We start from the raw sequence: 11,733 nt of genomic DNA, 5'->3' as shown, positions 1-11,733 counted from the left end.
TTAAAATTTTTTGCTACCAGGTGATATCCTTTAAAAATGTTACTTACATTTCTAAATCAGGTATATTCAGTTAATTCTGAAACCCTTTAATTGGTTTGCTTTTATTTTCTGACATCATGAATATTTTAATGTTCTACTTAAATTTAAATATTTTTTCTTTCTTATAGCTTTTGCCATTAATATATTCTGAACTTGAAAATGTAGATTCAGTATTAGAAATGTCACTGGAGGATTTAATTTTTATGTCTTATGTTTAATGCTAACTACTAAAATGTGAGCCTTAAAAGTTTTTTCCCCTTAAATTAGTTTTACACACAAAGGTCTCCATCTTCATAAAATGGGAGGAAATAGGTTATTGAGCTTGCTTTTTCTTTTTTTTTTAATTCTTTATTCTGAAGTAGTGCAGATATAGAGTACGGTAATCAAGTGAGCCAGATGGTATATAAGATGGTGTATATATACAACATAAAGAGATGCTGTAAAATCACAGTCTAACAATTATGAAGTCTGGGAGTGTAAAGTGTCCCGCGTTGATGCGTCACGCATTCTCAAAGCTGCCACAAAGGCTGAATTGGAAGCTTCATGTCTGCATGAAATTTCCTATATTTTTAATGTGTTGATGGACTTAATTTTTCTTGAATATTAAAGTTTGCTGATTGCTATGAAACTATATTTGCTTCTTTGTTTCCGTCTAAGTTGATGATAACTAAATGTGGGAGTTGTAGCTGATGGAGCACACACACTTTGCAAACTTGGGCTGGCCTGTGTCTTGATCCTTCTGGAGAGTGACTGAAGCGGATTTCCTTTGAATACACTAACCTGTACACTACCTGCACTTTATTTCACTGGTGTGTACTGTAATGAGGTTGGCATCTACCAATGGAACAAGTACTAATCCGCAGAAAGGTCCTTCTTGACATTTCTTCTTCTTTTTTTTTTTCTAAGATTTATTTTAATTGAAAAGATAGAGTTACAGGGAGAGAGAGAGACAGAGCTCCTCTGTCTGCTCGTTCACTCTCCAAATGGGCACAATGGCCAGAGCTGTGCTGATCTGAAGTCAGGCGCCTGGAACTTCTTCCAGATCTCCCTCGTGGTTTCAAGGCCCAAGGACCTAGGTCATTTTTTCGCTGCTTTTCTAGGTTCATTGACAGGGAGCCAGACTGGAAGAAGAGCAGCTGGAACTCAAATGGGCACTCTTCTGAGATGCCACCAGCTCAGGTGGAGGCTTACCATACTATACTACAGTGCAGACCCTTTCTGACTATTTGCTAGTCACCGTTCCTGTTCCCCTCATCCAGCTTTGCTTTTATTATTCCTCAACACCTCGTAGAAGCACTCATTTTCCCGTCTCTAATATTAGCCTCACTAGAGGAGGTACAGTACAAGCCTGTTTGCTTTATTCCTGTAATCCCTGCATCTAGATTTTTGTCTGGTCCATAGCAGATACACAGCATATTTATTCAGAGCATAAATTCATTCGTTAATACAAGCTTGTGAAGGGATTCCGTTATTTCTCTGGCATGAGTCCCTGGATGAAGGATGGACACACAAGACACAGGAAGCAGAGTATGGGACACGTGGGAAACAGCAGTTACGAGGTCAGTCACTCAACTAATGACCGAGGCAAACAGTACAGGCCAGCACTGTTCTAGGTCCTTGATTATATTGTGAACAACCAAAACCACGAAGGACAAGAACCCCCTTCCTCAAGGAGTGAGGACCCTAACAGATCAGAGGGTGATAATATTCTGGAAAAAGCGAGAAGGGCCAGTAGAATCGAGAGGGTGAGCGTGGACCGAGCTGCAGTTTTAGAGGATGGTCAGATTGGGAGTCCAGCACTGGCCTGTTGACCACATCCGACGCACACAGGAGAGATGTGTGAATCTGGCAGCAGCACACAGAGGACAAAATGCAGGGACATAAAAGGTCCGGCAAATAAGTAGCTGCCAACATTCGTATGAGAACAGCTGAGTGGTCAGCATGTGAATGAGAACACTTGGTGGGATGTTCAAAACAAAGAGTTCCAAACAAGGGTGTGGAAGCAACTGATGGGCTTTGTTGAGAAGCTCAATACCTCCTCCCTTATCCCATATGCCCCTTGTGGCTGAAAACTTAGAGGGAAGGGACCCTTTTGTGACAGTAAACAGCACTGCTCTGAGACAGTTCACTTCCGGGGCACGCAATTCAGGGCTCGACTACACGGCTGCTACCATCACTTACCAAAGGGCTTCCATCCTGATGGAATTCACGTTGACAAATAACGTTTATGTTTAAATCCCACTTCCCCCCACCAACTTTCTATAGTCCTCTCACCTCCACCGATGGGAAAACAATAAAGGACGGACAAAGGATGTCTACATTCCAAACACAATGACTGTGAGGGAGGGAGTCGCCCGCCAGTGGCAGAGGCACCGAGGGACAGTGTCCTGGGATGAGGAACATTCACTTGGCATTGGCACACTACCTGGGCACCTGAAATGATGCAGCACTGAACCCTGTGTCCAGTCGCCAGCCCAGCGGAGCAGGGCAACTGTTCCCTAGGTGGTAGGTACGTGGCCTGCCCAGCACGCACTACGCAGGGCTGACCCCCGTTCTGCAAGGCATGCAACAAGAAGGCGTGACGCTTCATCCCACCACCCATAATGGTTACCCATTAGTTCTTTCTGGAATTTTCTATTTTATGCTTCCAGAGGGAAGCTGACCCCTTTGTGGGTACCTGAAGCCAGAGAATGCCTCCCACTTATTCGGCAAATTTTACAATTTGATGGGTGCGGGGACGGGGAGGAGATGCTGTGTCAAAACAAACACGAATGAAGCATTAGCTAAACCACACCATCCAAGTGTGCGCACGGCCACTTTGTGGGAGTCTCCAGGTCCCAGGTTGAGGAAGGGCGAATCCTGAGACGAGTAGGTTCCTTCACACAGCAGAACGGAACCAACAGAAAAGAGAATATTTTACTACCGTAAAAAGCCACAAATTCCGGGGGTGTCTACAAATGAACTAATCGAGCTACCCTTTTCCAAGCTCCTCGCAGTGTAAATGCAAAAGGTTATTAATATTTATGTAGTACCTACCAGCTCCAAGAAAAGTTGCTTGCAGCCATTTGTTTTTTCCCAGAAGACCATAGCTTTTTTTCCCTCCCGAGCACTTGAACAAGTCCCACTTTCTTCCACTTTCTATTTGGTTAGCATCTTTATGAAGCTCGCAGAACACGGGCCAGTCCGTGGTTGCCTGCACCTGTCTGCGCAGCCGCGGCGCTGCTGAGGGGCATCGCCGTCAGCCCTACAGGGCAGGCCTGGAGCTGGCGTTTCCCACATACTTCAGGAGCCATGGAGTTTTGGGGTCCCCAGCTGGTGAAAGAGGGGAGCCTCTGTCCCATACTTGCTTCTTGCCCAAACTCCCCAGCGAGTCTGGCTGGCGGTGCATGCTGTCTTGCAAAGTAGTTTTTCCTCAGAAAGCCCTCGAGGAATGCCTGCACTTTCCACAGCAGCCGCCACCAAACTAAGATTTGTGTGTGTCCTCAGGCTACTTCCTTCAGTCTCCCAAACCCCGCTGTTCGCTGGGAATGAAAAGCTTCTTAGCGTCAATATGTCAGAGAGGCCTGTGTTTAATCCCGGTCCCTGTTCTTCCGCACAACCCCCGTGGTCGCTCGCTGACTTCAGGGGGCTTCCCCCGACCCCCGGAACACTCCAGAACCGCCACACTCGGCGAGCCCTGGAGGCCGCCCCGCCCCCCGCCGCCTCACAGCAGCCCGCCGCCGGCTTCCCGCCTCTTCCGGCCGAGGGAGCCTTCGGGGACGCGCTTCGCAAGCCCCGGCCAATCAGCGGCTCGGCTGGGCCGGCGCGAGTGCGCGCGCGCAGCTCCGTGCGCAGGTTCGAATCTCCGCCGCTTCGCGGTAGCTTTCCAGTCAAGGTCCGGGCCGCCCCTCAGCGGCAGCGCGGGCCGCTCACGCCGGCCCCGGCCGTCCTGCTGCCCGCCCGGCCCGCGCCACCTGCCCGCGGCCTCCTCAGCCGCCCTTGGCCCAGCCCTCCCCGCGCGGCGTCGCGCCGCTCGGCCTCCCCGCGCCGGGCCCATGGCCAAGCGGCGTGCGGCCGAGCCGCTGGCCTTCCACGTGCCGTGGAAGCGGCCCTTCTACGACCTGTCGGACCCGGAGGAGGTGCCGCCGCCGCTCTGGCTCCCGTCGCATCCCGAGTTGTCCCGAAAGCGCAGGATCGACGCGGGAGCCATGGCAGACCCTTCGGCCTCTCCCAGCAAGCGCCGCGACAGCGGGGACGGCAGCGGCCCGGGCGACGGCGAGGAGGAGCCTGAGGACCGGAGCCTGGAGCCCGGCGAGCCGTCGCCGCTGCGGCCGGCCCCGGAGGAGGAGCCCTGCCCTGCCCGGCCCCTTCGGGGCGGCGGCGGCGACGACGGGGCGGGCCGCGCTGGGTCCCCTCGCGGAGCCTGGGGAGCCGCGGCGCTCCAGGTAGGGGCTGGGGACGGGTCTCGGGGGCGAGGGGCTGGGGCTGGGGGTGAGGGGCTGGGGACAGGTGTCGGGGCTAAGGGGACGGGGGTGAGGGGCTGGGGACGGGTGTCGGGGCGAGGGTAGGGGCTGGGGACGGGTATTGGGGGGCAGGGGCTGGGGACCAGTGTCAGGCCAGGGATGGGTGTGGGGCTGAGCACGGGTGTCGGGGGCAAGGGACTGGGGTCGGGTGTGGGGCTGGGGTCAGGTGTCGGGCGAAGGGCTGGAGCTGGGCACGGGTGACGGGCGAGGGGCAGGGGTTGGGGATGGGACGCACAGTTATTGGGACGTGCCATGAGCGTGTGACAGGTTGGACGGCCGAATTTGGGGGATGACAGCATTATGCGTGATGTTGAATCTCCTTTAAAAAAGGCCCACGTTTGGAACTTAAGTTTGAGCTCTCGTGGGGAGCCACACTCCTTGGGAAATGGATGTAGAGGACGTGATGGGGCCTTTGCTGTTGGAGTCCTCGACTGCTTTCCCAGGATACACACAGGATCCTGGATGGGAAGTAGAGCAGCCAGGGCTAGAACCAGCGCCCCTGTGGGCTGCTGGCACTTAAAGGCTGAGGATTAGCCTGTTGAGCCTCTGAGTATGAACTACTTCGAGTTAGTAAAAAGGAAAAATAAGTTGGAATTTCTTATATTGCCTACAGGTGAAATAATTTAGATGTGTTGGACTGAATAAAACCTTTCGTTATTTTTTTTAACCATGGCTAGTAGAAAAATTCATTATATTGGCAAGTCATGTTGTGGAATTGGGAAGGTTTGGTCTGGACCGCAGCCTGCGCCTTTCGCTGTTGTGTGACGGACCGCCGCTCCGAGGGAGCTTTGCAATCGGGGCAGCTGAGTGTAGTGCGCACAGCTCCCCGGCTGCCTTCAGCTGCCCACCTCTGCAGAAAGTGAACGCATAAAATGGAGATTTTTTGACTCTTTTTAAATTGGTGCTAAGATGTCCACAATGAATTTTGAGCCAGATGAGAGGCGTCCACTCCTGTTGGCTCTGGAGGGAAGTACTGCGTCGTTGGAATAGTCCTTGTGACAGAATATGTAGTGTGAGACTTTCCCTCCTGAGACCAGTGTTGGTGCCAAGTAGTGTGCCAGAGATGCCCGGTAGGGAAAAAGGGAAAGAAAGGATAAGGGAGAGTTATTGAGCGCGCTGGCACCTGTTTGCCCGCAGCAAGAGCTGGAGGTGGTGGGCTTTTCCTCAGTCCTGCTGCAGGGAAAGGCTTCAGGGGTTCTTAATCGTTCTTTCCCTAAGGATTTGTTCATTTAAAGTCGGATTGATCCCAGCTAGCTGCAATGGCTGGAATTGGGCCAGGTGAAAGCCAGGAGGTTCATCGGAGTCTCGCGGGCTAGGGCCCAGACATTGGGAGTGGAGCAGGGGGCATGCCAGCAAGCTGGCATGGCTCTGGAGGATGCCACCTTGGCAGGGAGCCGCAGGGAGCCGGGTCTGATGCAGTGCAGCTGGCACGCAAACCCACACTGCTGGGTTCCAGTGTGGCGGCCAGTTGCTTAACCCATGCACCACAATGCCCACTACAAAAATTGAAATTATGTGGATCCTGTACATTTTCTGTTGGATAGTGCTGCTGTGGCAAGTATGAACTTAAGGAATGCAATATGATAGAACAGTCCAGGCGTCTGGAATAGTGTCAGTGTTCATAATTGTGTCCTTGGAAGACTGCAATGCCTATGCTGTTTCCTTTATATAGTGTGTTTGGGGATGCTTTTGCAGTTCTGTGCTAATTTTTGTACTCTTTGTGAGCTTATATCATCATTTACTGTGCTTATATCCTAATGCTTTTTAGAAAGCCGAAACTTCAGGAAAAATCTGCAGAAGTCATAAAAGGGTTTATTTTTAAATATGCCTTAAATTTTTGTTCTAAATGAAGCACATTTTGTATCTACTGGTTCACTCTCCAGATACCTGCAGTAGTCAGGGTTGGGCTGTGCTGAAATCAGCAGCCCGGACGTCCAGCCGGGCCCCCGTGGGTGGCAGAGGGCCAAGGGCTTGAGCCAGCACCCGCTGCTCCCAGGGTGTGCGCTGGCACCAGGCACCCCACCATGCCCCATCATGGGGTACAGACAGACCCAGAAGGGTTTTGCCTTGGTGTGTGTAAGATTTGTTTACTTAAGAAGGAAGTCAGAGCAAGAGGGCCCTGTCATCTTTGCTTTGCTGCAGCAGCTGGGACTATTCCAGATCAAAGCTGAGATCCAAAGCTTCTGGGTCTCCCATGGGAGTGCAGGGCCCAAGGAGTCTGCCCAGGCGCATTGGCAGGAAGCTGGGACATGAGCCAGGACCCGTGTGGGATGCTCCTACTGCAGCCCCAGTGTTATCTGCAGTAGCTGGGACATGAGCCAGGACCCATATGGGATGCTCCTACTGCAGCCCCAGTGTTATCTGCTCTGCCCAGACCAGGAGGTGTCTTAACCGCATGCCTGCTTCTGTTTTTAAAACAAGTTTTTGTTGAAAAGGGTAAAGTGTTTTAAGATTTTGCAGACATTTTCTATTTGTGAAAAATGGGAGAAAGTTGTGGAGGTGTTCTTACTTATAATTCTTCTAAGCTTAAGAGATACATCTGTACACTTATAAACATGAAGAATTCATAGGTTTGATTGATAAAGTACTTTTCGGCAAAATTAAAACTGTAATGGTTGAAAATACAAATGAATGGACCTGGTGCAATAGCCTAGTGACTAAAGTCCTCGCCTTGAACGTGCCGGGATCCCATATGGGCGCCGGTTCTAATCCCAGCAGCCATGCCTGTGGCCTGGGAGAGTGGTTGAGGAATCCCCAAAGCCTTGGGACCCTGTACCTGCTTGGGAGACACAGAAGAGGATCTGGGTTCCTGGCTTTGGATCAGCTCAGCTCAGCTCAGCTGTTGCGACCACTTGGGGAGTGAATCATTGGACGGAAGATCTTCCTGTCTCTCCTCTCTGTATATCTGCCTTTCCAATAAAAGTAAATCTTTTTAAAAAACAAAGGAAAATACAAAGGAATGAGACTGCAAGGGCTGGCATTGTGGTATAATGTGGTATAATGTGGTGTAATGGTTCTGTCCCCGCCTGCAGTGCCGGCACTTGCCCTGGAGGCCTGGCTGCTCCATGTCTGATCCAGCTCCCGGTACTGTGTCTGAGGAGAGCGGTGGCAGAGGACCCACAATGTGCCCTTGTACTCGTGTGGGAGACTTGAAAGAAACTGCTGCCTTTCGAGCAACCCCAGCTTTCTGTGCTTAGATGAGGGATTTTTTTCCCTAATCTTGCACCTGTGAGGGCAAACATACAGTATTTGTGTATCTGCTTAATTCATGAATGTGATGTCCTGTGGCTCCTTCCATCTGCCGGCAGGTTGTATGGCTGAATAATATTCTATTCTGTGTACAGCTCATATTTGCCTGCTTATCTGATAACGAACACCTTGATTTATTCCATATCTTGGCTCTCGTGAACAGACCTGCAATCAACCTGATGGAGAAGATCTCTCTGGAAACAATGGTTTCCTTACTGAGTACATCTCCATGATGTGCTGATGTACGTCCCTGCCACGAGTGTGTCACGTCACCCTCACATCCCTGCTAGTGCTTCTTGCTAAGACTTAAAAATGTACATTTTTTTAAAAAACAATGAAACTTGTTCCTTGAATAGTCCTAAGCCTTTGTGTGTCTCTTTTCTCCCAAAGCACAGTGAGGACTTTTGGCAGTATAATACCTTCCAGTACTGGAGGACTCCTCTGCCACCTGTGGAGCTGGCAGACATCGCGGACGCGAGTGAGGCTCGCCTGGTGGAAGCGGCTGGCCAGGACAGGGACGGCGCGGCCGAGGTCGACATGGAGTCCTGACACGGGAGCGGAACGCAACTGGGGAATTCATATGTTCTTAAGGACATTTTTTTCCATGCTCGATATGGTATTTCCGAACTTGAAAAATGAGAAGTTGTTTTGAAGATAAATGCTTGCAGTTACTACTGAGCTTCCCGACGTGGATTTGTCAGACAACATGCTGTCTTATGTGTATTGTTACAAGAAGAGTTTGTTTGGATTCTGAAGCTGTTGATCTTATATAAAGAAATCTGGCAGTTTTAGCAATATATGCAGGAAGCATTCAAATATTGAATTGTTTTATAACTTATTAATAAAGTACTTTAATGCATTTTATTGACTCTTCTTAGTTGAACAAAATAGCTGACTCGGACATCTATGCAAACAAAGTGGGAGATTCTTTCAGAAAACTATTCTAAGAACTTTCTAATGTAAAGTAGTTAGAATTTCACTTTGAATAGCATATTTGTAAAATTCTATCGGCAATCAAAAAAATGGATACAGAGCAATGAGAAATGAACCAGTGTCTGGCCCACCTGCCTTGATCCATGTAATAGGAAACAAATGTTATGTGGTCTGTTTCTCGATTTTGAATTACTATGAGGACATGGTTTTTATTACTTTTAAGCTGGAGTTCTCAGCAGTCATGGCCAGGCGGCAGACATTAGGACCCAGATGGTGAAGCTATTGCCCCGGAAGCTGGCATCCTGCATGCAAGCTGGTTTGAGTTCTGGCTGCCCTGCCTCTGGTCCAGCTCCTTGCTCCTGTGCCTGGGAAAGCAGTGGAGGGTGGCCCTGGTGCTTAGGACTGTACCATCCGCAGGAGAGTCAGGGGTGAAGTGCCAGGCTCCTGATTCAGCCTGCCCTAGCCCTGGCTGTTGCAGCCATCTGGGTAGTGAACCAGTGCGAGGAAACATCTAATCCTCTTTCTGTAATTCCACCTTTCAAATAAATATGAAGCAAACCACTTGGCCTCAGCCCCACTTATGAGAGATTCAGCTGTTTTGAGGTGGATTGTGGAGATGGCTGAGTGAGAAGCACTAGGCCAACGCTGATACTGTCTAAAGGCGGAGACGGACACGAGCTGGAGCAGTGCATCTGTCACGTCCTCTGCTTGCTTTCAGTGACGGCACACGGTGCTGGTCAGTGATGACACGAGTTCTGTGCTGTGTTTGGGGTGGTGCCTTTGTGCTCGTTATCAGAAAAAGGTGCCTGTGGGAGAGATTAAACACAAAAGCCCTTGACATTTTGTGTCTGGTGCAGAACTTAGGCATGAGCTGACAGTAGTAATAGTATTCTCCAGTAACGCTGGGAGCAGATGAGCTGTGAAGTCTGACGTTACGTCTCACCCATGTGACATGAAGCAAGTTATTTTTCATCAGTACGCCTTAGATTTGTCACTTTGTGAAATAAGAAATAAAGGTTGTCTACCTCAGACACTGCTGTCAAACTGTCCTAGTGTTTCAGTGCATGCTGTGTTCTCAGCCCCTTAAGGTGGATTCGTTAGTCTTACTTTTGTAACAATAGACATAATTCCTGTAACTTTGCTCTGTTTCACCTCATTCATTAGGAATTTCAGGGTAAGCATTGGAATTTAAAAAATAGCAAGGAGAGCAAGCAAGGGAAGCAGTTAAAATATTGTAAAAAAAAAATGGGCCCGGCGTGATTGCATAATGGTTAAGGTCCTGGCCTTGAAAGCCCTGGGATCCCATATGGGCGCTGGTTCTAGTCCCAGCAGCTCCACTTCCCATCCAGCTCCCTGCTTGTGGCCTGGGAAAGCAGTTGAGGACGGCCTAAAGCCTTGGGACCCTGCACCTGCATGGGAGACCCAGAAAGAAGTTCCTGGCTCCTGGCTTCGGGTCGGTGCAGCACCAGCTGCTGCGGTCACCTGGGGAGTGAATCATCGGATGGAAGATCTTCCTCTCTGTACATCTGACTTTCCAATAAAATAAATCTTAAAAAATAAATATTATAAAAAATAGTGTAAACAAATATTGTAAAAAAATATATGCTTAAGTTCCTGACTTCTGTTAGACCCGCGGGTGGAAAAATGTATGGTGCTACTCACCGTTCCCTTCTAATGCCCAGAGCAGGGCAAGACACACGGCATCCATCCATCCATGCTGTATTAACTAGGAAGCACCTTGGAGTGGACGTGGGTGGCCTGGGAGGCAGCACGCCGTGGGGAGACCCAGGCTGACTTCTTGCTTGCCTTGAAGGGAGCTTGGGGACTGAACCGCTGCAAGTACCTGGGCCCCTGCCGCCTGTGTGGGAGACCCAAGCAGGTCCCAGGTGCTTTGCCTGGTCCTGCCCCAACCCTGACTACTGCAGGAATGTGTGACAGGAACCCAGGAGATGCAGGCTACACCCTTTTCTCTGCCTTTCAAATAAGTAGCATGAATTCGTTATTTCTTACGTGAATATTGGTGAACATTAGCATCGTACTGAGAGAATCAAGATAGCAGAAGAGAGAGGACCCGTGCAAACTGCTGTTAGCCAGGGTGAAGCACAGAGCGTGCAAGCCAATGAAACCAGAGAGGACTGGCCAGCAGAGGGCCATCTGGAGACCATGGACATGGCCAAGCCCCTTGTCTTTGAGATCTGCAGGTTTTCTTCTCAGCAGGTTCCATCTTTGCGTTGTGTGGCTCCCTGATTTGTGGCTAGATTTCACTGTTCCCATTCTGCACCCACTTTCCTCCTGGGTTTCTGTGCGGGTCTCTCCAGGCTGGCTTCAGCATCTGTTTTGGTGCCTCCGAGGCCTCTGAGTCAGTACCACCCCTGCTGTCCTCTCTCGGCCCCTGGCACTTCTGGCTTGTATTGGTGCTTTCATCTACCTAGTTGTCACTCTCTCTCGTGGTTTCAGTGGCCCCTGGGGCCAGGGAGGCAGGCCAGTGCAGTGGCTTTCACTCGCTTTCTTCCTCTGGTGTTGGTAACTGTTGCTATTGGAGATAAATGAACCTTCTTCTGTAGCATGTAAGAGACTTCTTGAACATAGAAGCAATGGAGTGACCTCCAAACTCCCTCCCCACTGCGCCCCCACTTTTTTTGCAAGGCGGGTAAGGGAGAGATTCCTTGATTTTCAAAGCAGACTGACTTTTGTTTGTTGCCCCCTGGTGGCAGATTCCTAAGGTGCTGGGCACCTGCAGGGCTGCTGCTCCCTTGGTGCTCTGGACGCTGGAATGGGCACTGAGGTTGTCTCCAGAACAGCCGTAGAGCTGCAGAGCTGTCTGCCTGACGATTCTGGCTGTGCCTTGCCCTGTCGCGGCCTGTGATGCTGCGAAGCCTGGCGCAGGTCAGCGGCTCTGCTCCATGCCGCCTCTCCTGAGGCTGCGTCAATCCGCTCATCAATCCACTGGTGCTAGTTGGTCTAATATATCTTAAAGAAATCATTGAGAATCAGAAGCAAATTTACATGC

The 11,733-nt window shown here is 50.3% G+C and overlaps 1 protein-coding gene across 1 annotated transcript; it reads left to right on the top strand.

Annotated features, from left to right (window-relative positions):
- Positions 1 to 3,822: 3,822 nt before the first annotated feature.
- C31H9orf40 (chromosome 31 C9orf40 homolog) lies at positions 3,823 to 8,879 on the top strand. Its single transcript, XM_058657345.1, has 2 exons — positions 3,823 to 4,463; positions 8,181 to 8,879. The coding sequence occupies exons 1-2, from the start codon at positions 4,074 to 4,076 to the stop codon at positions 8,337 to 8,339; spliced, it is 549 nt and encodes a 182-aa protein (XP_058513328.1). The 5' UTR covers positions 3,823 to 4,073; the 3' UTR covers positions 8,340 to 8,879.
- Positions 8,880 to 11,733: the final 2,854 nt, after the last annotated feature.

The sequence above is a fragment of the Ochotona princeps genome, chromosome 31 (assembly GCF_030435755.1).
Source record: "Ochotona princeps isolate mOchPri1 chromosome 31, mOchPri1.hap1, whole genome shotgun sequence".
Lineage (NCBI taxonomy): Eukaryota > Metazoa > Chordata > Mammalia > Lagomorpha > Ochotonidae > Ochotona > Ochotona princeps.
The sequence above is the reverse complement of the archived record's forward strand: the minus strand, read 5'-3'. Positions and strand labels throughout refer to the sequence as shown.

Bases quoted from the DNA above. Each gene is read 5' to 3' on its own strand.
- C31H9orf40 (XM_058657345.1), top strand. From the start codon at position 4,074: ATGGCCAAGCGGCGTGCGGCCGAGCCGCTGGCCTTCCACGTGCCGTGG. The intron at 4,464-8,180 runs GTAGGGGCTGGG...TTTCTCCCAAAG, and splicing joins GGGGAGCCGCGGCGCTCCAG to CACAGTGAGGACTTTTGGCA.